The sequence below is a fragment of the Chelonoidis abingdonii genome, chromosome 8, assembly GCF_003597395.2.
Source record: "Chelonoidis abingdonii isolate Lonesome George chromosome 8, CheloAbing_2.0, whole genome shotgun sequence".
NCBI lineage: Eukaryota > Metazoa > Chordata > Testudines > Testudinidae > Chelonoidis > Chelonoidis abingdonii.
In genome coordinates, this window is record NC_133776.1 from 84,919,377 (window position 1) to 84,946,050 (window position 26,674).

A 26,674-nucleotide genomic window follows, 5' to 3' on the forward strand; every position below is an offset into this window, starting at 1 on the left:
TGCCGGGGGTGGGAACTGGGGCTCTCAGGGAGGATTCAGCTGCAGGTAGTGGGGAAGACACAGTGCCCTGCCCTGGTGAGGCATGGGTCTCCTGTGGTGAGGTGGGGCATTTATCCAGTTGGTGAGTTATATGGGCCTGTGGTGCCCATGCTCCAGGAATATTCGGAGCCTGGGGGCCCAGCTCCACCAATGTTTGGGGCTAGGTCTCTCCCCTGGTCTCGCCTACCACCCCCATGCGATTCAAAAGGGCCCTCTGGGCTCAGGCAGCTTCCAGCCCATCCTTGTTTCATGCCACACCTGGAAGTGGCCAGCACGTCCCTGTGGCCCCAGGAGGTGGGAATGTGTGTCTCTGCACACTGCCCTCACCCTGAGCACCAACTCCACAGCTCCCATGGGCCGGGAACTGCGGCCCATGGGAGCTGCCAGGCCAGCAGGAAGCAGCATGCGGAGACCCCCGCAACCCTGCCGCCTAGGAGCTGCTGACAGAGGGGTGTGTGGGTCAGTTTCAGGAGCTGTCCGAGATAAGTACCACACCCCAACCCCTTGCTCCAGTCCAGAGCCCACACCCAAACTCGCTCCAACTCCCTCCCAGAGCCTGCACCCCTCCCATACCCAAACTCCCTCCCAGAGCCTTAGGCAGGTGTGTGGCGGGGACGGGACTTGGATCCCTTCTGGGCACCAACCTGGAGTGACGCGGGGAGTCTTGGCAGCCCGTGCAGTTGCTCCGGGCCCTTCGCCGTGCAGCTCTGCTATCCACCAACAATGCCCTGATTGACTTCCAAAGGGGGCGGCGCCGGGCGGGCGCTGCCAATGAACTGCCCTAGGCAGGGCGCTCGGGCGGAGGCGTCTGCGGGCCGGGGCAGGGGAATTACACTCTTGGGGAGGAAGGGGGCGGGAGTTGTTTTTAAAGCCCGGCTCTTCCCTCGCTCCCCTTCCTCCAGCAGGAGGTGGGCGGGCGCAGGGCTTCACTCTGCAGCCTGGGGGAGGGGAGCTGGCCCCTTTGCTTTCCGCGTGGGGATTCGCCCCCGTGGGGGGCAAGAGCCAGCGGATCCCGGGGCTCTGCGCGCGTGTGTCGGACGCAGCCCGCCCGGCCGCCGCAGGGACGCGCCGATTCCTGCGTTGTTTACCGTGCAAGGGGAGGCAGGAAACCAGGGGTGGGGGAAGCTGGGAAGAAGACCCCCTCCCCCACCACGTGAAAACCAAGGTCCAGGCACGGAGTCGGATCCGCCTGGCGGGGCTGGGCTGCGCTGCAGGGGTCTGGACCCGGCTGGCTGCTGAGCCGCGACCCTCTCTCCGCGCTGCGGGGGCGGAGGGCTCGTGTACCGCGGCTTTCCCCGCCCCCCTCCTGTTTGGGCCGGTCCCCCTCCCGCGCTAACCCGCCTGGTCACCCTGGCCTGCGGCAGCCGCCGGTGAAGGGTGCTGCGCGGCGGAGCCCGGGAGATGGAGGAGGATACAGCTGGGGGAGGAGAGGCGGGGAGGAAGCACCAGCTGGCGGCGGCGGGCGGAGGAGGAGCAGGCGAGCCGAGGGATGACAGGGGGAGCGGAGCGGGAGGAGGAGAGGGCATGTGGGACCAGCTGCTGGACGGGCTCCGCAGCCGGGATCCAAGAGGCAGCGGCGGCTGCAGCCCCTGCCCCAGCCCCAGCCCCAGCCCGGCCGAGATGGCGCTGCACAAGCAGGAGCAGGCGGTGTCCGAGGCGAAGGGGCCCAAGGCGGAGGAGGATGGCGAGGCAGCCGGGGCTAGGGGGCTGCAGGGGGCCGGGCTGGGCTTCCAGCCTCCTGAAGGCGGTTTCGGCTGGATCGTGGTCTTCGCCGCCACCTGGTGCAACGGGTCCATCTTCGGCATCCAGAACTCCTTCGGGATCCTCTACGTGATGCTGCAGAGCGACCTGGGCGGCGGCGAGAAGGACCCCACGCTGGAGTTCAAAACAGGTGAGAGGGCGGCGGGGTCCCCCTCCCCGAGACCGACCTCTCCCCGGCCCCGCTGGGCACTTAGCGGAGTCTGGGGTGGCAAAGCCGAGGAGGGGAGCTGATGGAAGGTGATTGATTGAGGGATAAGTGGCTTGCACAAAAATCACCCTGTAACCAGATCTAAGGGCTTCCTGGGCCTGACTCCGCAAAAGGGAACTGCATGTAACTTTGTCTGGTGTCAGGGAGACACACGGACACGCACACCCGGCGTCGGCAGGGGCGCCCTAGAAACGCCACTGGGAACGTATCTTGTTTAAGTAGGAGACATCAGAGTGTCTGCTGTAGGAGCAAGTCCCAGTCCAGGCTGTCACTCCTGCAGTGCTTCTGCTAGCATCGGTGCTTTGGGAACCGAGGTGCTTTCTGCTGCTTGGCTTTGGTTGGTTTATATCAGAGCCTGCATGCTGTTTAAATCTAGGTGTCTCCTTGCCGCAGATGTAACTTGGGGGAGAGGGAGGAAGTTTGGGTTATGATCTGTATATTAAATGACTTCCATTCGTACAAAGATATCCCCAGGGAGCGAATCATGAAAACCAAATCAAAAAAGAAAACTCCATTGCTGTCCAGAGTGAAACAAACATTTCCAGAAAGAGGAAAGCTTGAAAATATTTTATTGGAGGGGCATAGGCAACAGATGAAGGTTGCATAAGCGTTTGCATTCTGACCCTTTGTTTTTTCACTAGTTTCGAACTTCCACCTTTGGACTGAATTACCAGGCTTTTTCTGTGCCCAAAGGTGAATCTTTTTGGAAAGTTTCAGTGCTCCTCTCCCACACACAAAAGCAAAACAAAAAAAAATCCCTCGAATAGTTTAGGGTTTTTTTTTGTAGCATGGCAGAAATCTACATTTTCAGCATTTATATTAAAAATATTCTGATGCTGTCTAGTCAAATAGTTCCATGTTGTCACAGGATCACAGGAATTGTTACTAGCTTCTTTCTTAAAAAGGAAAACAAAAAACACAACAAAAAACCATGCCTAGGAAGTTTTATAAAAAAAAAACAAACCACTGTTAAGAGACTATAGGATTGCACTGAAGCACAAAAAAGGTCAAAATGATAAAGTTAAGGTTGCACATCTAACATGCCTTGTGCATATCCGCTGTGTGACGGTAATTAAAGATGATTTCTCAAGTATAACAGTATTTTACAATCTTATGTGCATCTGTGTAGAACAATGCATGCCAGTTAAGCAGACAATTAAAACCATTTATATGAAGAGTGCACCATTAACTGTTCTTTCACAACATACTACAGAGTAAAAGGGAAACTTAACTGACATATATGGCATCTGATTTTTTTTTTTCCCAGTTAAACAAGCTTTTTAACTGCCTCCTCTGAATTGCACCCCAGGAAGGTTGCTGACAAATGGCCTTAGTTCTGTAAAAATGCCTGTTAGTAATTTTGGTCACTTAAATTCAATAGGGATACTGACATAAGAAAAGTTAGTAGCAGGATGAAGTGTGTGCAGGATTGTCTTCTAAAGATAGAAAAGAGCCTGTACCTAAGTTAATTATTTATTTGTTTGTATTAGGGTAGCAGCTATAGGCCCCAGCTGAGATTGTGGTTGTATTATGCTAGTGACAGTCCCTGTCCCAAAGCTTATAATCAAATAAACAATACATACAAAGTGTGGGAGAGGAAACAGACTTAGAGAAGTGAAATGACTTGCCTGAAGTCGCACAGCAGGTCAGAATCACAGCCAGGAGCGGCGCCAGGGTTTCTGGCGCCCTAGGCAGAATTCGGGGGGCAGCATTTGGGAGCTTCCGGTTCCACTCCCGTCGCGCCACTGAAGAAGGACTCTCCGCCGAAATGCTTCAGGCTTCAGCGGCAGTCATTGAGCTGCTCAATTGCCTGCCACTGCTTTCTGCGGCACGTAGGCAGAAGGTCCTTCGGTGGTGCGAAGGAAGCGGAACCGGAAGCTCCCGTGCGCCCCGTGGGGAGCGCACAAAATACCGCCCCCCGAATCCTGGTGCCCTAGGCAACTGCCTAGGGTCGTCTAATGGAAGCATCGGTCCTGATCACAGCTGAGAATAGAATCCAGATCTCCCAACTCTCCGTCTGGTGATCTATCCTCTAGAACCAGTGTTTCTCAAACTTTTTGATACCAGGGACTCGCTTGTGGCCTTCCTAAACTGTGTCAAGGAGATCTGAGGGACCATCACTGGTCCATGGACTGGTCATTGAGAAACATTGCCCTAGATCACATTGCACTGATGTACTAGATTGATGATTTGACAATGAATGTACAGCAATGAAAGGAATTACAAGATGGTACACCTCTTAGATTCCAGAATTAGCAGCATGATATTGTTGAGAAATAATATAATCATGCAATTAAAGATGGTAACATAGTGCATATCTACATGGCGGCAGAGTTAAAGATGTATGGACAATCTTAGCATTGTCACTTCTAGGCTATTAACAGTACAATGTTAACATGGGTTGTCTTTTAAATGGTACGTGGTGGAATACACAATGCATCTCTGTGTTTGTATTCTTCAGGAAATCAACACTTAGTTATCTGTTTCCTTCTTGTGATCCTATCAACAAAACCCAAGGCACAGTTTTAAAAGAGAAGATCTAACTAAGGATATTGAAAACTTGACGTGACAAAGTGATAAAAACTCTGCTATGGGCATGCGGGAGTAGGTCCCTGTTTCTTCTAACAAGTGAGAGAGTGAAGGGGGGAAAAAACAAAACCAACCTTACACAGGCATGTAGAAAGAAAGAAACCAACATAGGTGTCTGAGTCAATCCAGTGCTTTGTAATTAAATTGCCTATGTGACAAATGTGAATTTTGGTCTGTATGCTTAGCAAAGAGACCGTTAATAATGCATATGCTTTGACCTGCTAGCTAATGTTGCCATTATATGTTAGTATGTCAGTTCTCACTTGCTTTCCGATCACTGGACCTGTATGTGATACACTACGTACTAATGTGTATGGAATTCTACCTTTCAGGGAGAAGGGAATGGGTGCCCATGTACAATGGAGGATTGATTGATTATTTATTTATTTAATCTTCTGATTGTATTTTGGCATTGAAATGTACAGGTTCAGAGAGTCCATACACCTGCAATTCCAGCAGCCTGCTGAGGTCCCTCTATGCTAAGACCTGAAGCTGGGACTCCATGGGTCAAGGGAAGGCACATCTGGATAGGAGTGGAGATGGGGAGCAGCTATTTTGCTTGACATGTTCTACTTCATGCTTGGATTGCTTCAATGAATTATACCTGCAATCTAATGCTGCTAGACACAGCACTGAGTCTGGCCCATAGCTTCACTTCCCATACCTTCTGACAAAGGATCTGTATGGGACTACCTCCGTGCACCCCTCCTCCCCCATTCTTGGTTTCACAGACTACCTCCTCCCCTCCCAACTTACAATTACTTGCTATCCCTGTGGAAACAATCAGGCAAGAATTTGTAGCTGCTTTCGGATTGCTAAGTGTTATGGCCTTCCTGAAAAGAATCACACTGTCTATTTATGCTCTGCATTTCATCTCCCTTCTCAGCTGGCATGGTGCTCTGAGCTGGAAACAGAGCCAAAAGTGTGCCACTTGACAGCTTCCCATAGACCACCAGCAAGTACTCCACAGACCATAATGTGAGAACCCCCAACAGATTAAGTACAGGACTAAGAGTAACTCCTGCACTCTAACCCAGCTCTTCCACCGTGTCACTTTGTGGCCATGAGCAAGTCACTTAACCTCTCTGCCTCAGTTTTGCCATCTGTAAAGTGGGGGCTAGTACACACCTATCTTGTAGGTTTTTATAAGAATGATGTAATATTTGGGGAGCACTTTTAAGATGTAAAGGCAGAGTAGTGTTCCAGCCAAGTTATACTCCTGAAAAAAAGGGCTTATATTTATATTAAAAAGGTGCTAACTCAAACTAAGCAGTAGCAGCATAGGCACATGGCTGTAATTATCGAGATTTATTTCTTGTTTGCACGGCATTCTCTTGTTTTTGATCTCCTAAAATGTAGAATCCTTGGAGCTCAAATTTAGGGTCAGGTTGTAAAAACAACCTTCTTTTAACAACACACTGAATGCATAGCTCCTTTGTTTAAAGAAATATACTGTTGAGCATATGTAAACAAGCAATCCAGTGAAGATCAGCATGTACTGCTGTGAATATCCAGCACGCCCCTTGGCTACGTGCAGCAGGAGACAAGACTTTATGAGACACATTGGAGGTTTCATTTTGTGGAGGGAAAGGAGTATTGTAGAGAAAAATTGAAGCTAGAGTAAAATCTTTACCCAAGGGAAAAGCAAAAATCAGTCACTTCTAGCAGATGTGGCCAATAAGGAAACATGGAGCAATAGTGGGATACTTGAAAATGATAACGGTGATTAGACAACCTAGTAAAAAAAAAGGCATGGTCCTTATTGGGTTTGGTAAAGACTCCCTAGCATGCATCATGAGAGTGACTGACTCCCATTGTGGCCTTGGCTGAGTCTCTTCTCAGTGCCTCAGTTTCTCCTCCTGTAAAAAGGGAGCAGTATTCCTATATCTCACACAGGTATTGTGAGAAGGGTTAGTGAGTGGATGAAATGGGGATTCCTTTCCCATGTAAATGGATGTTGGGGCAGTGTCATAATGCACCTAACCAGAACAGCAGTTCTTCTAAAGGGTCAATGTGCCCTGGGTCTTCAGGACCCCTGACTGACCCATTTTAGATTGGAGGCTCTTAAACAAAAAGGAAGGTGCCTAGCTTTATTTCAATCTGTGACCCACTTCAAAATGTGACAGCTAAGGAAAGTTAGGCTAAAAACCCAGGCCAGTTCTGGATTCTGCAAGTCAGACAGCGATGCCCCACCACTGTGGGCACAGTTGAGGCAGCCAAGAGTTCCCAGCCGGTGTCACCCGAGCACAAGCAGTGTCCCTGATATGTGAGGCAGCAGGGTGCATTGGGCAGGAGAGGCACCTGTTTCCGTTGGGTTTATTGACCACAGGATGTCAGTTGTGCGCATTGCTTGTGGTTAACTTCAGTTCAAACATCCATCGAGGATCTGTTGTGGAATGCCAGGGAACCGGCCTGTCTGCCATTCTGAAAGTATGTCTTGTTTCTATAAATCCACTGTAGGTGCTGCAGTTTCAGTGATTTAACAAGTGCTGGCAAGGCAGCTGGAACTATTGCATTGATGTTTTTCTTCCTTTTTATTTATTAAAATCATCTAGATACAGATTAACTTTATTTGCTTTACATTTTATGTTTCATTTGCCTTGAAATAGGAACTACAAGCATTTTGGTCTGTAAAGTTTGTCTGGTTTCTCCATAGCTCTCCCAAAAGTGCCTCTGTAGCCTGTTCCTCACAGCCAAGGGGGGCTCTAGGTATTTTGCCACCCCAAGGACGGCAGGCAGGCTGCCTTCGGCGGCTTGCCTGCGGGAAGTCCCAGTCCCGCGGATTCGGTGGCATGCCTGTGGGAGGTCTGCCGAAGCCACGGGACCATCTCCAGAGGCACGCCGCCGAAGGCAACCTGCCTGCTGCCCTCACGGTGACCAGCAGAGCGCCCCTCGTGGCTTGCTGCCCCAGGCACATGCTTGTCGTGCTGGTGCCTGGAGCCGCCCCTGCTCACAGCAGTAGTTCCTCAATGTGTTGTGCAGCAGCCCTTTGACTGCCTTTTTGCACAAGAGATGGGACTCTTTTGCTGCTTTGTCCAACAGTGGAAGAATATCCACTGTTACAGCTCTATGCAGAGTGAGGCTTCTGATTCCAGAAGGTCCTGTAGAAACCAAATGGTGTCTTGGAGTAAAAATGGAATTAAATCCTTTACCATAGTGGTTCTTGCTCAGAATTAAATTGATCCCCACATTTGTGGCTGGGGAAAAGACTTCTCCTAGGATATACTAGCTGGGAACTTTGTGGGGCTTTTCTGGTACATCATTGAGTAGGGATTGCTTCTTAAAATCAAGAGTGCACATTCTACACTGTAGAGTTTCTGTGGTCATGTTGGAGGAATGTCCATCTTGTCTTCATCTTTTATGTTTAAGTCTGGATAGAGAATGAACCACCCATGAACAACCCTGCTTTGGCTAACAAGATGGATAAGGTGTCCCGACGGGCATTTTTGTCTGGTCATTGTTAGTTTTTTGTTGTGGTTGTTTTTAATCTGAATTCCCCATTGAGATCAATGGGGATTTCTGCTTAAAAATTGATGCTGTGTTATGTCCTCTAATTCCTAGGATAGGTAAATTAGTTTGTCTAATCTATCCTGCTTTATCAAAACTGCTGTGTGGAAGGAACAAACCAGGTGCATGTTACTGATAAAAATAGGTCAGGGCTTCATCAGAACAGAGAAACTGAGCTAAGATCTTAGTTCAGAGAAAAGTTTTAGTAAGAGGAGACAACATAGTTCTAACAGCCAAACTGTTTTGGTACTGAGAGTAAAAGAACAAGGAGCAGAAAGTAGGAACTGACTCATCTAATACATACAGAAAAGCTTTGCATACCTTATTGTGGGGCCCTGCTGGCTCTATGGGCTAGAAAGGGAAAACCCTAATGATACAGTGAATTCCGGGAGGTCATTTTTGAAAATGCACTCATGTAAATTTTAGCAATATTTTCATTGCACTGATGACTTCAAACCCTCTTTCAGATCCCTCACTGTAGAGGGTTGTGTAAACTGCAGGGACAGTGTCAGTGTCAAACATCTGTCATTAAAGCACTCTTTATTTGTTGTGTAAATCTAAATGTAAAAAGAGGCTTCTATCCAAGACTCCAGGATTTAAATTCAGGATCTGTTTGGGGGCAGGGGTGGATTTTGTAGTGATGTTTTGTGGACTCTTCAGCCAAATAGGAAAAACTAAAGAATAATTTAATGGAGGTAGGCGTGTGTGTGGGTGTGGGTGTGTATATATAGATGTAGATATAGATATATATAGATATTCATTCTCTGTGAAAATATTCTTTAGTTTTTCCTATTTTATTTCGTTCATATACACACACACACTTAATGTCTTCGTTTCTTTGCCTATAGCTTAGTCACCCATTAGGCTAGTAAACCTATGACTTACATTGAGTGACAAAGAAAATAGCTCCATTTAGGGTATTTGCTAACATTGTAAGCAGGACGTGTAAGCCATTGTTTCACTCCTACTTAATTCTGATATGAAAAAGTATTTTAAATTTCAAACATTTGAAGTGTTCCTGTGACAGATGATGAAAAGTAAACAGACTTTTAGTAAATTTGTTAACACAAGGGATTAAATTTGATTTTAATATCTAGGACTTGTTGTTGTTGTTGTTGTCCATATATTTCAAATACATTATAGAACCCAGGCTTCAAGTTTCACATGTTTCTTGAAAAGGTCTTATCTGTCCTCTCCTGAAGATGGCACTGTAGTTGTTTATGTGGAACAGTTTTTCGAATAGGCTCATTTCAGATGGACTTGACATCTTATATTAATTGCTCTAAGGCTATTGTATAACCATTAGACTTCTGTCTGCTTTTCACTCAAGGGCCTCAGAGCACTGTACAGACTTGAACTGATTACATTTCCACATCCTATGCTATAAGGTAGAAGCATTAGTCCCATTTTACAGATGTGTAAACAGAGAGGGGATGTCGCTATCCTGAAGTCCACACACTGAGTCAGTGGATAGAACCCAAGTGTCCTGATTCCCAGGATCATCTTCTAACCATCAGATTACATGGCATCTCCTAATGATTCTCCCAAGCAATCATATTGCGTTTCACAGTTTTCCCTATGTTTTTTGTCTTCTCCATCTTACTAATATTTCCCAACCTCTTCATTTAACTCCCCTGAATTTTATTCAACCTTCTCTTCATTCTCCCTTCTCAATCTCCCATTCTTTCATGTCAATTTTCCTGAGGTCTGTCAGTGGTTCTGGATCAAGGTGTTAGTTGCTCCTGTTGCAAAAACAGCAAAAATAATTAAGTAAACTAGATTTTTAAAGTTCGGTTTTAAGCATCAGAGTTTATTAGGAATGCATGAAGAGTTCTCATTAAACATTATTTTTAACCATAGCTGTGAGTTCGCAGTTCTTTTGAGGGGCCTGGGTTAGCCTTTGGCTGTACCTTGCATTGATGCTTATCCTCCTGGAGTGTAAATGGAATGAGCAGACACACATCTTTTGAATTTGATCAGCATAATGAAGGCTATTGCCCTTTGGTTGCACTTCATCTGAAGTTCCCGTGAAATAATCTCAGGTGTAACCTCATTGCAGCAATTGGAGTAAAGTGAAAAGCTTTAAAATGTCCCTCTTTATTTTGCAATAGCTAAAAATGCAAATATAAAACTAAAAGAACAAGAAACAGGATTAATCCAAGACTTCAATGATAACAAGCAGCTTTGCATGTAATAATTAATGCATTGCAGCATGAGAGAGTGGAGGAGGAGGTTGCACATAGACAATTCTCAATTACTAGATTAACAATTCTAATAGAGTTGTTTTCTCTCAAGTTACCTCCCTGAGATATTTAAAAAAAAAAAACTTCAGTGCTGATGAGAAACAGGCAAAGTATTATCTAGAAATGCATATTGCAATGCTGCCAACTCTTTCAATCTTATTGTGAGGCTCATGATATTTGATGATGTTCTTAAAGCCCCAGCTCTTGGAGTCAACTGATTCTGTGAGAATCTTATCTGTCATTTAAAACAATAATTCTTAGCTATCCTGGTTGTGGAGAAAAGCTTGAGAATGTGATCTGAGTGTACCCTAAAATCTTGAAACTATAAGGGAGACAAAAAGGACCCTGGTATTTATTTATTTTAAATCTCATGATTTTTTTTATGCCTGACTCACAATTTTTGAACACTTGATAGTGTTGGTGTTACTTGTTGGCAGTACCAGTGTTCGTTCCAGTCGACAAAATATAAGCACCTCCTGCTTTTTAGTAAATCTTCCATCCCCCATACCCTTCCCTTTTTATATAAACTAACTTATTTATCAAATTTATCAAATTATAAGACTCTGAAAATGGTGACAGCCCACCACTGAGCGCACCCTGCCTCTGGCTTTAATACCCTCCACTCCAGTGGTGAGACTGGAATATAGATAGGAGCAGAGAACCCTATGCACGAAAGACCTTGTTTGATTTTTTGGTCTTTCTCTGCAGTGTGGAGCACAAGTCACCTGCAGATTTAAACTAGTGTAAATGGTGGATTCTCTGTAACATGAAATCTTTAAATCATGATTTAAAGGATAAGGACTTCAGTAACTCAGCCAGAGGTTAGGGAGCTATTACAGGAGTGGGTGGGTGAGGTTCTGTGGCTGCCATTTGCAGGAGGTCAGACTAGATGATCAGGATGGTCCTATCTGGCCTTAAAGTCTATGAGTCTAAAAGACCTTACTCCCAAAACTCCCCAGTGAAGTTAGTTACCTATCTTAGGCCTGGTCTACACGATTTAACGCTGCACCCGTCCACACTACACTGCTCTTTATATCAATTTAAAGGGGTCTTTAAATCGATTTCTGTGCTCCTACAAAACAAGAGTAGTAATGCTAAAATCAATATTACTATATCAGAATAGTGTTAGTGCGGATGGAAATCGACATTATTGGCCTCATTATTTTACAGTAGCTACCCACAGTGCACTGCTCCAGAAATCGATGCTATCCTCGGACCATGGACGCACACCACCGAATTAATGTGCCTAGTGTGGACACGCACAATCGACTTTATAATATCTGTTTTATAAGATCGGTTTAAGCTAATTCGAATTTATCCTGTAGTGTAGACGTAGCCTTAGATATGTGTGGCAGTGTAGTGAACTGGCTTTTTTTATGGTGTTGCTTTCTGAGGGCAGAGAGAGGATAAGGAACCAGGACTCAGAGTATTCTCCTTTTAGGTGGTAGAAACTGGAGGGCCTGATTCTGGTCTCATTTATAACAGTGTGAATCCAGAGTAACTCTAGTGAAGTAAATGGGATTTACTCTGGTGTAACTGAGAACACAGCCTATCTCTCTCTCTCTTTTTTTTTTTTTCTTTTAGAGTTGGCTTCCTGAGAGTGATTAATGTAATTTTGTCTGCCTGCAGCCCATGGGTTTGTTACATTGCTTTGTTCTGGATGCATCTTCCTGTTCAGTGGCCAGGAGGATTTTGTAAGTCAACACTTTCTCCTTGTAATAACTGTGACCTCGCAAGACCAAAGTACTGGGCCTTGTTAACCTAATAGCACGTGGATGCAAAGCAACTAGCGAGCCCTGTGCAGAAGGCTGTGATCATTGGAAAATGAGAGTTGCAAATCCCGGAAACTCCAGCCCTAAGAAGACCTTAAAGCTACATAAGGGGAAAAAGAGACTGTTTGAATTCTACGTCAGCCAATCTTCGAGAAATAATACTTGGCACCGAATTGTTACTTGCTTCTCTTGTGTGCGGGTGGCATAAATTACTAAAGAGTTTGTGGTTTGCCTGATTAATCTCTTGCTCAATACAAGCTCTGAACTGTGTATCTAGTTTAAAAAGCCCAGGGATGTTGGAAGAATTCAAAATATCTGCTAAAAAATGTTGTCTGTCTTCAAGCTTTACCAACCTAGATAACCCTGGCCTACCCATGAAATCCTGTAACTTTGTGTTCTAATTCTGAGTAAGTTAGTTTCTTAGTATCTCAAACAGGATAGTACCAGCTGTTCTCTGTAACCATGAATATTGCTAGAATCTGAAATTTTGATATTGGAGAATTACATGAATTCCTAAAGGGACAGGATAACACCAAGCCCTAAATTTTGCTGCTTTTATTTTAAGTGTTGGGAGAGAAGAAAAGCTAATAAAAAAAAAACCCCTATTTTATAAAGTTCAGTGAAAACAACTTTAACCTTTAATTCTATTTAAACCTTCCTCTGAATTATTGTGAAGCTAACAGAACCGTGGTGTGCTTGTTAGTGCATGAGAACTGGAAAGTGAATTTGAACAGAGCTAGCAAGTGAAAGATAGACAATGAAATTAGACCTGTTCAGTGAGAAACATCAACAATGAAGAGCATGACTTGGGTATCAAAATGACAAGCACCATAGAAATACCTTAAAGAATACTATTGCAGAGCTTGTATCTTGATTATCTGAGTCAGCAAGCAGTCTGGAGTTGTCATAATATAGCTGTTTCACTGTGCCTCAGTTTATTCATCTTTAAAATGGATATAATACTGATTTCACAGCGAAGCTTTGAGACCTAGGGTATGTCTACACTGCAATAAAACAGTGGCTTCCCTGTGTCAGCAGACTCAGGCTTGTGGGACACAGGCTATGGGGTATAAAATTGCATTGTACACTCTCAGGCTGAAGTCTGGACTCTGGGACCCGTCCCCCCTTATTCTGTACAGGTGTATATGCAGGGGTGCTGGAACTAGGGGTGCAGTGGTTTCCATCATATACAGGATTTACAGTTTTGTTCAATGGCTTTCCACACCCCCACTATAAAAATTGTTCCAACACCACTGTGTATGCACTAGACAAGATGCAAAAAAATAGCAAATTATTAGGCCTTGTAATGTTAAAGTTGCAGTGTTCCTTCCTTGGAGGAAAGGTGCAGGATAAGACACAGTGTAGTTGTTGTTATAGCATCAAATGATCTAAGAAGATTGAGTTAGTGCCCTAACATAGCCTTGCCAGCTGCTTCAGGGCTGAAGTGCAGGTGTCCCTCTCTACCTGTAAGAGAAGGCAAAACCTATTTAACCCTATTGCAGGCCCCTGAGAGGAAAAAGGGTGGAGCTGCTTCCAATCAAGTGAAGATGTTCACATATATCACGAGAGTGTTGTCATGTTCCTGGTGACTTGTAATTTTTTGTTTGTTACGGGGCAGCATTTCTAATGGCAACGGGCAGATTGTATTTTCGTTTCTCCCCCTTGCCTTTGATTTGTAACTGCACCTGTACTAGCAATCACTTTGTATGTTGTTCCCTACCCCTTTGGGAGACTATTGCCACACTGCGGGCAGGAGAACAACATGAACCAGTTTGTACACAAGTTAGGGGCCTGCTACTTCAGACCCATACTTGCACGGATAGACCTGCTGAATAACTGAGACTTCTTGAGAAGGTAAAGGTTAGTAGGGTCAGACCCTTGGGCACTAGGCCTCAGAACATGCCTGTAGGGGATGGGGAAATAGCCACCGTTTACATACTGGGAAATGGAGGCACAGAGCAGTAAGTGACTTGCCCAAGGTCAAACAGCGGGAGAACCAGGAGTAAACCCTAGGCATTGCAACTCCCATTCTCGTGCTCGGTGTGAGGCCGTGCTTCCCACAGATTAGAAGGTAAATGAAATGTTCCAGATCTGAGCCTTTACAGCTGAGGTCTTGTGGCACTGAGGCCCACTTGTTGTCATCAGTTTATTTTAGCACAGAGAGCAGTTGGGAGTGGGAGCCTGCAGGTGGGGCAAGAGAGAAACGTGTGTTGCTAATCAGAGGTCACAAGCATTGCTACTCTGTCGTGAAAGCCTATTTCAGGTTAAAGGCCTAGAAGGAAAATGATGACTGTGGTTTGCCAGTGAAAATGTCCAGTACTACAGTGTGTTTAAAGATCTGCTCAGCTAATCCTACAATGGCATAATAAATTACTGTAGTGTCCTTTAAGCAAGGCCTGTGCCCTATTCTCTCTTAGTCCTAAATGTTGTGCCCAAAACCCTGGATCTGTGCGCTTGGTTCCTTGGTGGTGGGGGAGACTTGTAAATGGAGGCTTATACCTAGCAGAGCTCTTACGTTTACTAGGCAGGTGCCTTCTCCAATAGATGTTGGGCATATGAGAAGTGGGGTGGACTGTGTGTGGCTAGAGTGGGGATGAATATGGGGCAGTAGACCGCGTTCTATTGTGTTATTTCCATCTTGGAAAAATTAATCTAATTTTAATTTTAATGGCTTTTGACTACCAAGCCAGTTTAGATTATCGTGTTCTGCGTCTCTCTCACACAGACCAGTTTAGGCCATCTCCAGGGTCTCTGCCTCTCTGTCTGTTAGAGGAAATGCAGGTCACCCAGAGCTGCTTGCCTATTCTTCAGTCCCTCACACATACCTCCCTCCTCTACTGCCTCCATTGACTGCAGAATGGAGCCATCCTGTGGCACGATCCTGGAATTATGCAGCATCTGAACAAAGAGGAAAATTGCTTAGCATTTGATTGCATAATCAAGTAGGGCATAGGGCCTTGCCTCTAAGTCAAAGGTGAGCAAACTACGGCCCATGGGACCCTCCTGCCTGGCCTGGAAGGCTCACCCCCAGGCCCTCCCTTCCTGGTCCCCCTCCTCCCCCACAGACTCAGCTCACCGTGCTGCCAGTGCAATGCTCTGGGCGGCGGTGCTGTGAGCTCTTGCCAGGCAGCACAGCTGAAGAGCCGCGGCCTGATCCTGTGCTCTGTGCTGCACTGTAGCAAGGCTGGTTCCAGCTGGGCAGCATGGCTACCTGTCCTGGTGCTCTGGTGGTGCGGCTGTTGCACCGCCAGCCACCGGTGCTCCAGGCAGCGCAGTAAAGGGACGGAGTGGGGGAGTTGGATAGAGGGCAGGGGTGTTTGGGGTGGTGGTCAGGGTGTGGGGGTGTGGATTGGGGTTGGGGTGGTCAGAGGGCGGAGAACGGGGGGTTGAATGGGGGCAGGGTCCCAGGGGGCAGACAGAAAGGAGAGGACGGGTTGGATGGGGCAGCGGGGGGCAGTCAGGGGCAGGGGTTTTGGGGGCGGTCAAGGAGAAGGGGTGGTTTGATGGGGCAGGACCCACAACCATGCATTTTTTTATATGACCCCTGTGTATATGTGTGTAGTTAATAGAACGTATGTTATAATAAAATCTATATCGTTTATACAGAAAAAAATCTGATGCTTATGAACCTCAAAGTTGGAAAACTCATCTTAATTAATTGCAGATACCTTTGTTTCCTTCAGCCTAAGTGAGTTATCGCTTATTTTGTTGTTTGCTCTTTTTTTTTTCTCTTTTTTCTTTTGTGAACGCCTGATTTCATTACTCTTGTACTGTGGTAGCACCTAGGGACTGCAGCTCCATTGTGCTAGGTGCTGTACAAAACATGATAAAAGAGTCTCTGACCTAAGAAGTTTGCAGTTATAGTTATGTCCCTTGGAAACCTTTGTGAACTTGAAGTTATATACCTGTGTTTATAAATGTATAGCTGCATTTTGAGTGTGTGTGTTTATATACACATACACCTTCTATGTATGTGGATATAATATATATGCAGACACACACTATGATTTTATGGAAGGGTTTAGCACCCAAAATTCCAGTTGAAGTACATGGAAGTTCTAGGTGCTCAGTACTTCTGAAAATTAAGCCATACATGTGCGGTATAGTATAGACTTGAGGGGTGACTAGCTTTGCTGTGGGTTATCTCTGTTCATCCACTCTGAGGAGGTTAGGGATGTTGCAAAACCCACATTAAGTATGTTCTGAATTGCCGTAACATGCTTTCAATTGTAAGCGTTTCAGATATCACACAGTTAGCTAGTATAACAGGTCTTGCCAGGTGCTGTAAACAAGCAGCTCATTAAAGAGATAGCAGCACAATTTTCCAGCGATGTAGCACGGAGTCTTCCTGCATGAAAACTGTGTAGATATAAACGGAGCAGTGGATCTCATTTCACTTATTTATTCTTCCTTCTTGTAAGGTCCCCTGCAGCAGAGGCGCTGTCCTAGGATTGGTAAGAATCTCTTCCCCGTTTACAATCCTCCCCCTCAAGGCTCAGTCTCCAGAAGCTCCTTTCAGAACCTGTCTGTGCCTTTCTCATTTCAGTTGCTGTACAAATGTATACAGGATGGTGCAATCCCTGCCCTGATCTGTGTACTCATCTATCTCCCCATCCTAGCCCTCGCAGCTCACAGGCTGGTGGTAGAACATGTTGCTACCAGAGTGTGCTCAGCATGGGAGCAAGAGCCAGGTCCATGAGTCAAACTTGTCTGTGCTGCTTATGTGGCAATGCAAAGCACTGGTACCTCTAGGCCAAGCTATTTCATTGCGTTTAAATGAACTGGTGTATTGGATCAAAGCCCTTTCCTTGGGAAAGGGGAGGGAAGGAGCGTTTTGCTGAGAAGCTGATTCTAGATGGTAATCTATTAAAGGTGATGCAGCATTGTAAAAAGTTTCCTGCACTGCAGGGCACGGGGAAAGGAGGAATGTGGCATATAACACTTAAAGCTGTTAGCTAGGTCTGTGCAACTGAGTGAGCACCTCAATTGTGTTTGCATTCAGCTGTGTCACTCCTTGTGGTAAAGGTCTATGGAGTTTTAACATGACTGAAACAAACAGGTTTCTATAGGAATCATTATAAAATCCCATGCAATGAAATCTGGAGTGAGAACCTTACTGTGGAAGGGATTTTTCTCTCTTACAGTCACCCAGTGGAAGCCAAGAACAAGGAACTAGTTCACCACTGGATTCAATTGGACTGTTCCATAAAAGGGTGAAGGATCAGATTTGGCGCACTCAGGTCTCCAAGAGTAACCCCTGCCCATATGTCCCCTACAAGCCATGGAATTCCCTCCCATTTTAGGTGGGTCCTGTGGCTTGTTGTAGATCCTGATGGGGAAGGAGGCTCACAAGGCTCTGGTTGTGGGGAATGCTTCCACTGAGGATGCCTGAGGATTATGAATGTCTTAACCCAAGGCTCCGTTCAAGTTGGTGTGACACTGCTGGTTGTGCTGAGTGGGTGTGAGGTGTGGGTGGCTGCAGGGCCAGCCTAAAGTGCATGTCAAAGGCTTGGGTGTGGGAGCTTTCTGATGGTGGAGCAAGGAAGAACTTGTGTCACTGTCGAGGAACCGCCCTTCACCTTCCTTCCTGCCCTGCCAAAGTTCAATGCTTCCAAGCCTAGTTGGCTGAAAGGAGGGTCACTACAGCACTGCAGCAGGCAGTGGTTCTTGGGGAAGCAATGGAGGGGAAACCTGCTAGGAAAGGAATTATACATCTCTTTGCTCCCCCTCCCCCCAGAATAACAGCTATGACGTAGCCACATTACCAACACATTCTGTCAGTAACTCAGGTAGGTGTCATAAGAGTAACAGGAAACTATTATTTTTTTAACCTTTAAGAAAATGCCGTCCTGACCCTAAGCACCTTGCCCAGGGCTCGCAAGGCCCTGCTTCCAGAAATGCTTGGCCAGTCCATTCTTTAGTTTGAGGTAGTTTGGTGTTCAGATAATCTATACTGGGTGTTCTTCACATGGCATAGCTCGCTGGTGCTTGCTTGACGTTTCCTGCATCTGGAACAGTGCCTTACACTGAGAAAAAGAATCAGTAGTGCTCTCACAATCTCTGCAATGAAATGAGTTTTTTCCAAATGCCTGAGTAATACCTAGCCCAATGCTTGTTGTGTGCTATATAAATCATACTCTGTTGAGGGTATACACAATGGAAACAGAACCCTCTTTTGGGGAAGCCATTTCCCCTGTCTCAACTCCTCATAAAATTGGTTGCACAGGCAACCTTAACCCTGGCATTTCCTAACTATTGAGTGCTTGACTTTGCAATATGAATAATGTTCTTCTAACATAGTTTTCTTTTTGGGTGTGTAATTATTTATATTACAGTAACACTTACAGTCCCACCTGAGATTGAACTGTATTGTGATAAATTACACATAGGAAAAGACATTCCCTGCCCCCAAAAGCTACAATCTAAATAGACAAGACAGACTGAGGAAGTAATAGTATCCCTTTTATAGATGGAGAATTGTGGAACAGAGAGATTGAGTGACATGTCCAAGGTCAAGCGAGAAGCCTGTAGCAGAGCTAGGAACCAGGCTTAGATCATCTGATTCCAAGTCCAGAGCCTTAACTGCAAAACCATTCTTCCTCTGGGAGATACTAATCAAGCACAGCATTAGTTGACTAAAATGTTAATTTGCTATTGTTGATACCTACACATCCATTGTTTCTTATAAAGGTCACCTAGTCTAACAAACCTGTTTTTTTTTTTGTTTTTTTTTCAGTCTGTCACACCCACAAGACCTCACCCCACCTCTCAGGTTGTTGAGCTGAGTGAGTGGAGCAATAGATCGGTTGTGTAGAGGAGAATTCTCTTATGCAAACCCCTCCCCCCCACAGTAGAACATCATTTGTGAATTATAAAGTGACTGAGTTGTTGCATAACGAGCAATACAAACTCTTACTATTTGTTTAGCTCCAGATGAAGAGGGAACATCAACAGTCACAATGTTCCTGATCACTGGCCAACTAGTAATCCATGTATTTTAGTAAAAGCACATTTATTTCTTAAGCTTTATGTAAACAATGGAAGCTGTGAGCAATAGGGGGTGGGGAGAAACTGGTCTAGGGACTAAGCTTACTTTAAAGCGAAACACGCCAAGCTGCTGAGCCTGGGGAGAGCTTAATTAAAGTTGAAGGAGAACTTCCAAAAAAATATTAGGTACTTAAATGGAACATTTTTGTTCTGGGTTCAGAAAGTTTCCTGTTGGTATCGGCTTTAATGAAACCAAATAATCTCCAAAGAAAAGCAAATTAGAACTCCTAAAGAGGCACTTTCCAAATGAAAATTTGTAACACTGTTGCTAGTAACCCGTTATTATTGAAACAGAATTTTAACATTCTAATTTATATACATCCTTTCACACTGTTTCTTTGCTTGGACCTTGACCTTGCAATAAGATGCACACAGCTAAGAGCCCAGTGCCAAACCTCATACATCTCAGTGGGTCTCCACATGGGGGTAGGGTTCAACCTGCACACCTCTCATTGCAGGATTGGGGCCTTGGAGAGGTATGTAACACCAAACTTGAGAACAGGAGTACTTGTGGCACCTTAGAGGACTATACAAATTTTATGTTGAGCATAGCTTTCGTTGGCCTAACCCCACTCATCGGATTGCATGTTAGTGAGAAAGAAAATACAGTAGGAGATATATATACACCCAAAAGAGGGAGAGAACATGAAACAATGGGTGTTACCATGCTATGCTACTAAGGAGGAGCAGATGGTGATCCAGTTAAGGTTGAAGCTATTATCAGCAGGGAGAGAAAGAAAAAAAAAAACGTTGTTAGTGGTTATAATGAAAATTAGCCCCATTTCCACAATTGAACAAGGAGATTTGAGGAACTGTGGTCACGGCGGGCGGAGAAGAGTTTTGGCGAATAGTAGAGGGAGGGGGAGAATAAGCTATGGGGAAATAGGTTTTCTTTTTTTATTAATTTGTGTACACAATGGCCATCCACTCAGTCCTCCTTCTTTGGGGCTGTTTTGATTTCTTCTTTCGAAGCCTAATTTGATTGGGTCTAAAGTTTGCAAATTAATTCCAAATTCACCAAGTCTCCTGCTGGAGTCTGTTTTTTGAAAGTTTTTTTTTGTTTTTGAATATTACAACTTATTAGGTCTTAATCAAAGTTGGCCAGGGAGACTGAAAAGTGTTCTCCAAGTGCGTTGTTGAAGGATTTATATAATTCTTGACGTCTCATTTGTGTCCATTTATTCTTTTACGTGGAGACTGTCCAGTTTGGGCCAATCGTACATGGCAGAGAGGGCCATTCTGGCACAATGATGGCATATATGCAGATTGGGCATGAGGAAGTGCAAATGAACGAGCCCTGATGGGCGAATGGCTGATTATTAGGATCCTAGTTGATGTATCCCCTGAATGATATTGTGAGACAGATTGGCAACGGTGCCTTGTTGAAAGGTAGGTTCTGGATTGTGGGTAGCGTTTGTTGTGTGGTGTGGGTGCTGGTGAGTGTTTGGCTTTCAGATTTGCGGGGCTTGCTGTAAAGCAAGGACGGGCCTTGTCTCCTAAGAATCTGTGAGGAGTTATATGATCAGTCCTTCAGGATAGGTTGTAGATCCTTTGATGCATGGCGCTGAAGAGGTTTTAGTTGAGAGCTGAAGGTGATGACTAGTGGTGTTCTGTTACTTTCTTTGTTGGGCCTCTCCTGTAGTAGATGACTTCTGGGTACTCTTCTAGCTCTGTCAATCTGTTTCTTCTCTTCAGCAGGTGGATATTGTAGTTGTAAGAATGCTTCACAGAGATCTTGTGGGTGTCTCTCTGTCTGAGGGGTTGGAGCAAATGCGATTGTATCGTAGAGCTTGGCTGTAGACAGTGGATCAAGTGGTGTGGTCTGGATGAAAGCTGGAGGCATGTAAGTAAGTATAGTGGTCAGCAAGTTTCACTTCCTGGTTCTGGTGTGCTAGCTTAGCGTTCTTGGATTTGGGTCTCCTTCAGTGTTGGAAAATGTTCAATGGTCTTTTGTTCTGCAAGTGATTTTTAGTGATTATTTAAATATTACTAATGAAAGCATTTCTATTAGGTATTGTAAACTTAAAACACGCCAGAAAAACCTTTCATTTTGATCTGGACTATAGTGGTAGTAACTGTTTAATGTGTTCGCTTCCTTGGATATTTCCAAACAAAGAATTTGGGAGGTTTTTAAAAAAACAAAAGGCAGAGAAGGGATCCCATACAATCCTACATCCTGAAATACTTTGTTTCCAGCCTACCTTTGAGTGGATATCAGCCACAAAATCATTTTTATGTTGAAATTCAATTCGAAGAAGCTCTTAAACTAATTGGATGCTGTGGAAAAACAGCACTGTCCATGTACAAGTAGATCAAAGAGTCTTATTTCTCCTCCTTATAGCTGGAGCGGTGGCTTCTCTGGAGCACACTTCCTACAGCCTCCATAGAAGGCTGTCATGGTGGCAGCCTTTTAAAGGCCTCTTTGCCTCTTCTGCGTGTTATGGTGCATACTGTAGCTGCAGAGGACTTAATTTCTGGATTTCAGTGGGTCTTAATGTTTTAACTAGTCATTATTGATTTGTCTTAATTAGTGTGTGTAAATTGCCAGGCTACTTACCACAGTGCCTTAGTACCATCTGTGCAGATGGGGAATTGCAGAGGTTTTTTGGAGCCGCGGAAGGCGGTCCCAAGTTCTTGGATAGGATTATTGAATCTATCTAGATTTTTATATCCCACGTAGCTCTGTGGTCTTTGAGTGTGGGATTTCAGGATTAAGATTGGCACTGTCTTATTTGGGAAAATGGTGAGGAAGCGTTGTTGGGGGTTAGATGAGGGTTACAGTTGAATTCAGTGTACTTGTCTCAGGGGCTCATTAACCATGGTCATTACAGCACGTGAATGGGAGAAATGACTAGGCTCTCCTAGAGGCAGCTCCTCTTAATGTAATTTATGTGAGAGTTCAGTTAATCCAGGTAGTCACTTGGAATGTACAATGCTGAAGTGAACTAATCTTATTTAAAAAAAAAATACTTTATATATAGAGAGATTTTCCTTAGGAGATTCTTCTCCTTTAAGAGGTACAGATGGCCCAGATTTCCATAGCAGCAAGGAGCTATAATTTATCTTATAGGAAGGGAGGTTGTACAGTTACTGGATTATGGATAAAGTTGGGTATTAGAAGATTGCCTGGTCAGAACCATCCCACCACCCATAGGGAAGGTTGCCATGAACTCCTTCATCCCGGAACCGACAGCCAACTGCAACCATGCCTTCCATGACCTCTGAGACACAATCTTAGCCTTAGTCATAAGCTTCAAAGGGCTGTTAAACAATGTAAATCCCCCTTCTGCAGTTATGCAAATACCCAGCCTTCTGAACATAAGAAGGGCCAGACTGAGTCAGACCAATGGTCCCTCTAGCCCAGTATCCTGGCTTCTGCTGGTGGTCAATGCCAGGTGCTTCAGAATGAACAGAGCAGGCAATTAATGAGTGATCATCTACTATCATCCAGTCCCAGTTTCCAGCAATCAGAGGCTAGGGACACCCAGTGCATGGGGTTGCGTCCCTGACCATCTTGGCTAATAGTCATTTATGGATCTATTCCACATGAGCTTAGAATCATAGGGTTGGAAGGTGCGAGAGGTCATCTAGTCCAGTCCCCTGCACTCAGGCCAGGACTAAATATTATCTAGATCATCCCTGACATGGGTTTGTTTAACCTGCTCTTAAAAATCTTCAATGACAGAGTTTCCACAACCTCCCTAGGCAATTTATTCCAGTGCTTAATCACTAACGAGGACTGGAAGAAGATTGTCATGGTGGACATCACAGTGCTCTTTGAGAACAGGATCCCTGGCTTTCCATGACACCCGATCTCAAAAGCTGGAGAAAGATGCCCCTTTGGCTGCCACCCTGAGAGCTAGGGGCTGCGAGGGTCAAACTCACATGCTGATCATTGGAGCCCTGGGCGCCTGAGACCCTGGTAATGAGCAAATGCTGAGAGAATATGGAGTTGGTCAACGCTATGCTTGGCTGATGCAGCAGCTCATGGTGTCAGATGCCATCAGGTGGTTGAGGGACATCTACATAGAGCACGTCGTCGGACATCGGCAATACCGGGAGGAATGAGCTGGAGTGCCAATGAGAAGCACAGTCGGGAAAGTAACTCGATACTTTCCTGATGCACTGTGTTTTTTCTAAATGGACAATGAATCCTAAATTCTCAATTACTGAGGGATAATCTTCACTCATTGCTATATTTTGCTTTCTGCCACCAACTCCCTGTGTAATTTTTTTCATTAGTAATGTACCCGAATACTTGGATGCTAAATATCTAAACTATATTCTTAAATTCATTCACCTATATTTAAGTTATTGCTGTATCTTATGAGTTTAAAAACAAACTTGGTATTTGTGGATAATCTAAGCACTATACCCAGATGTACAAACACACTTTTCTCAACCTGTATATTATATAATTTTAACATTAGCTTTAATAAAAATTTTAAATTTGTTTGTATCAACAGTTGTGCTCAGAGGTTCAATTTGGCACTCTGTTATGCTGGGCAGTGCAAGGAGATGTGCTCAGAGACCGTCCCTCTCTTGGAGAATTTACAGTCCAAGGCTTTGATTCAGGAAAACATCCCTCTGCAGCAGAGTGCATAAGTCTCACTGAAGTCAGTGCAACTTATGCACATGCTCAAAGTTAAGTATGTGTTTAAGTGCTTTCCTGAATCAGAGCCTAAATACAGGCAATGCTTTTTTTTATTAATGGAGATATCCTATCTCCTAGAACTGGGAGGGACCTTGAAAGGTCATTGAGTTCAGCCCCCTGCCTTCACTAGCAGGACTAAGTACTGATTTTGCCCCAGATCCCTAAGTAGCCCAATCAAGGATTGAACTCACAACCCTGGGTTTAGGAGGCCGATGCTCAAAGCACTGAGCTATCCCTCCCCCTGACATGACAGATGGATGTAGAACAAAAGAGAGACGACCAAGGTGACAGTCATAGAAATGCAGGTCTGCATACATTGTACACAAAGGTAATTTGGAGCCCTGATAGTACTTATTCTATTTTAAATATGATAAGCAAACAAGATAAATGACTTGCTGGTGAGCCTACTTGCCTGTTACATCCTATACTGGATACACACCCCAGTCAGAGTATAGTTTATGGGAGTTTGCAGTGATTCTAGCACCTTTCCTATCCCACTTTGCCAGTTTTGATTTTGGTGAGAAGACTTAATTGCATATTAGTTCCCACCTTAATGTAGTTCTGGCTCATTCAAACTCCTGCAATCACCCCGGTGAAATGACATTTTTAATTGACTTTTAGATGGCTGATGATTTTTTTTTTTTCTTAAAGTCTCCTGGCACTGAACAATTTTCTACATTCTATTCTGTTCCTGATATACTTTCTGAAGTCAATTTTTCCATTCCTCAGGCAGATGTTTATAGGATTTTGGAGGGTTTTTTATTTTTTAATAGATCTGCAGTTATCGCGCATAGAGAGCTTGCAGGTTCAGGCTGTGAACAGAAGGAAGTTACAGCAGGATCTGCTGTAGCCAGAACAGAACTATGCTGTCTATCATTGTTTGCCGTAGGGATGTAAAATATTAAATAGTTAAATGATAAGTATTAGTCTTGCAGTTAATACATTGCAGTTAACTTTTAAAACAGATTGGTAAAATAATTCTGTGACATTGTAATACCGAATGTGCACATGAAAAATGCCGCAGCAGTACCAGAAAATAGGTAGCAATTGTGTTTTGAGAATTGGGTTTTAAGTGTCATTGTTTTATGTGGGACTTATTTCTTGCCTGTGTATTTTTCTATATATCATGGTTTGTGGAACTGTATTCCGCATTGTTAGAACCATTTCTTTGGAACTGATGTCACACTTTGATAGCGTTAAACCTTCAAACAACATCAAACAGGTTATCACGATTTTGGTAACTACTTTTCCAGAGCAGTAAGCAAAACCCATAGTTTGAAGATGGAGCGATCAAAAAGGAGTAATGCTTGAAATCATTTCATAAAAATAACAGAAGACACCATTAACTGTAATACAGAGCTGAGGTATGCAAACAGCTCCGGAGCAATGCTGAACCATTTGAAGCTGAAACATCCCTCTGTTTCATGTGACAAAGAATGCAAAAATCAAACACTGACTGTGTTTTTTTTAACTGTCAGAAACAAATGCAACGCGCAACATGCCGAAAAACTAATGGAGTTGTTATGCACCGTGATCACTACAGATATGCTGCCTGTAAGTGTTGTTGAGGGTACAGGTTTTTGTGCATTGATGAGTTTTGGAGAACCTGAATACAATGTGCATGTGAGACAAACTGTAACCCTGCAACTAGAGAAGTGCTATGAAGACTGTGTGAAGTCTCTCTGGGAAAAATTGGAAAATGCCGTTAAAGTAGCTTTCACCACTAACTGTTGGACAGCATTAACTACAGAAAGCTACATGACTGTCACTTGCCATTATATTGAAAATTGGGAGCTTCGATCCACAGTTCTACAACTGAAAGTATTGCAGAACTACATATAGTGGAAAACTTGCTGAAAAATTAAACACTACCATGGAAAGATGAGGTCTGGTAGGTAGTGTCTTGGCGTGAATACACAATAATGCAAACAACACTGTGCTCACCAACACACCAAGATATGTTACATGGGAATCTGTCAATTGTTTTGCCCAGACTTTGCATCTAGCCGTAAATGATGGGTTTTCTTCAAGTAGTGTGGATCATGCTGTGACAGCTGCAAGCAGACTAGTTGCACGCTTCTACCACAACACTGTGGCTGCAAATGGACTCGAAAGAAAACAAACACAGCTTCAGTTTAAGCGACACCATCTGATCCAGTCATGTTAAACTTGCTGGAATTCAGTATATGACGTGTTCGAAAGACTCAGTAAGCAAAGGTGGGATATAACAGCTGTGCTTTCAGATAGCTCTGTACCAAAACAATCTGCTGCCCAAACGCTTCAGCTGCAAGATGAGCACTGGCAATCATACCTCACCAATCTATTAGAATTCTTTTGAGGGGGTCAACAAATGTGTGGACATGGATGATCCAGTGGATAGAATGTACTTGGATTTTCAGAAAGCCTTTGACAAGGTCCCTCTCCAAAGGATCTTAAGCAAAGTAGTCATGCGGTAAGACGAAAGCTTGGAGTGTAAACATAACCTCTGAAAATGAACGGACGACTAGTGGTTTGTAAACACTCATCATGTAGCTAAATACTCTGAGCATGGACTAAGCTTGAATATGTTACGTAGGAAATACTTAATGCCCGCCAGGGTCTCCTCCAGTGCATTATCCTAGGTGTAAATCTGAAAGTGGTTCCTTGCTTGGCATACTGTGTTCTTAATTGAAGCTGACCTCCTCTTGGTCTGAGGTTATCATAACTCTGCAAAAAGTCCCCAGTGCTCAAATTCCTTTTGTATTTGTGTTCCACAGCCTTCACGTGTGAGAACTTTTTGCTGTTGGCAAGTAATGGGGCAAGTCTATTGCTGGGAATTTTTTATATTATGAATCTACGTACAATGCATCCACTA

At 44.4% G+C, this 26,674-nt stretch overlaps 1 protein-coding gene and 1 pseudogene across 1 annotated transcript in view; both read left to right on the top strand.

Annotated features, from left to right (window-relative positions):
* Positions 1 to 1,354: 1,354 nt before the first annotated feature.
* Positions 1,355 to 26,674, top strand: part of SLC16A2 (solute carrier family 16 member 2) — a 109,265-nt gene continuing 83,945 nt past the window's right edge. Inside the window, exon 1 of the mRNA XM_032771811.2 lies at positions 1,355 to 1,930. Coding sequence (XP_032627702.1) covers positions 1,441 to 1,930 — 490 coding nt within the window. The 5' untranslated portion in view covers positions 1,355 to 1,440. The remainder of the gene's footprint in view (positions 1,931 to 26,674) is intronic.
* On the top strand, positions 20,501 to 26,158 carry LOC142047227 (zinc finger BED domain-containing protein 4-like; annotated as a pseudogene).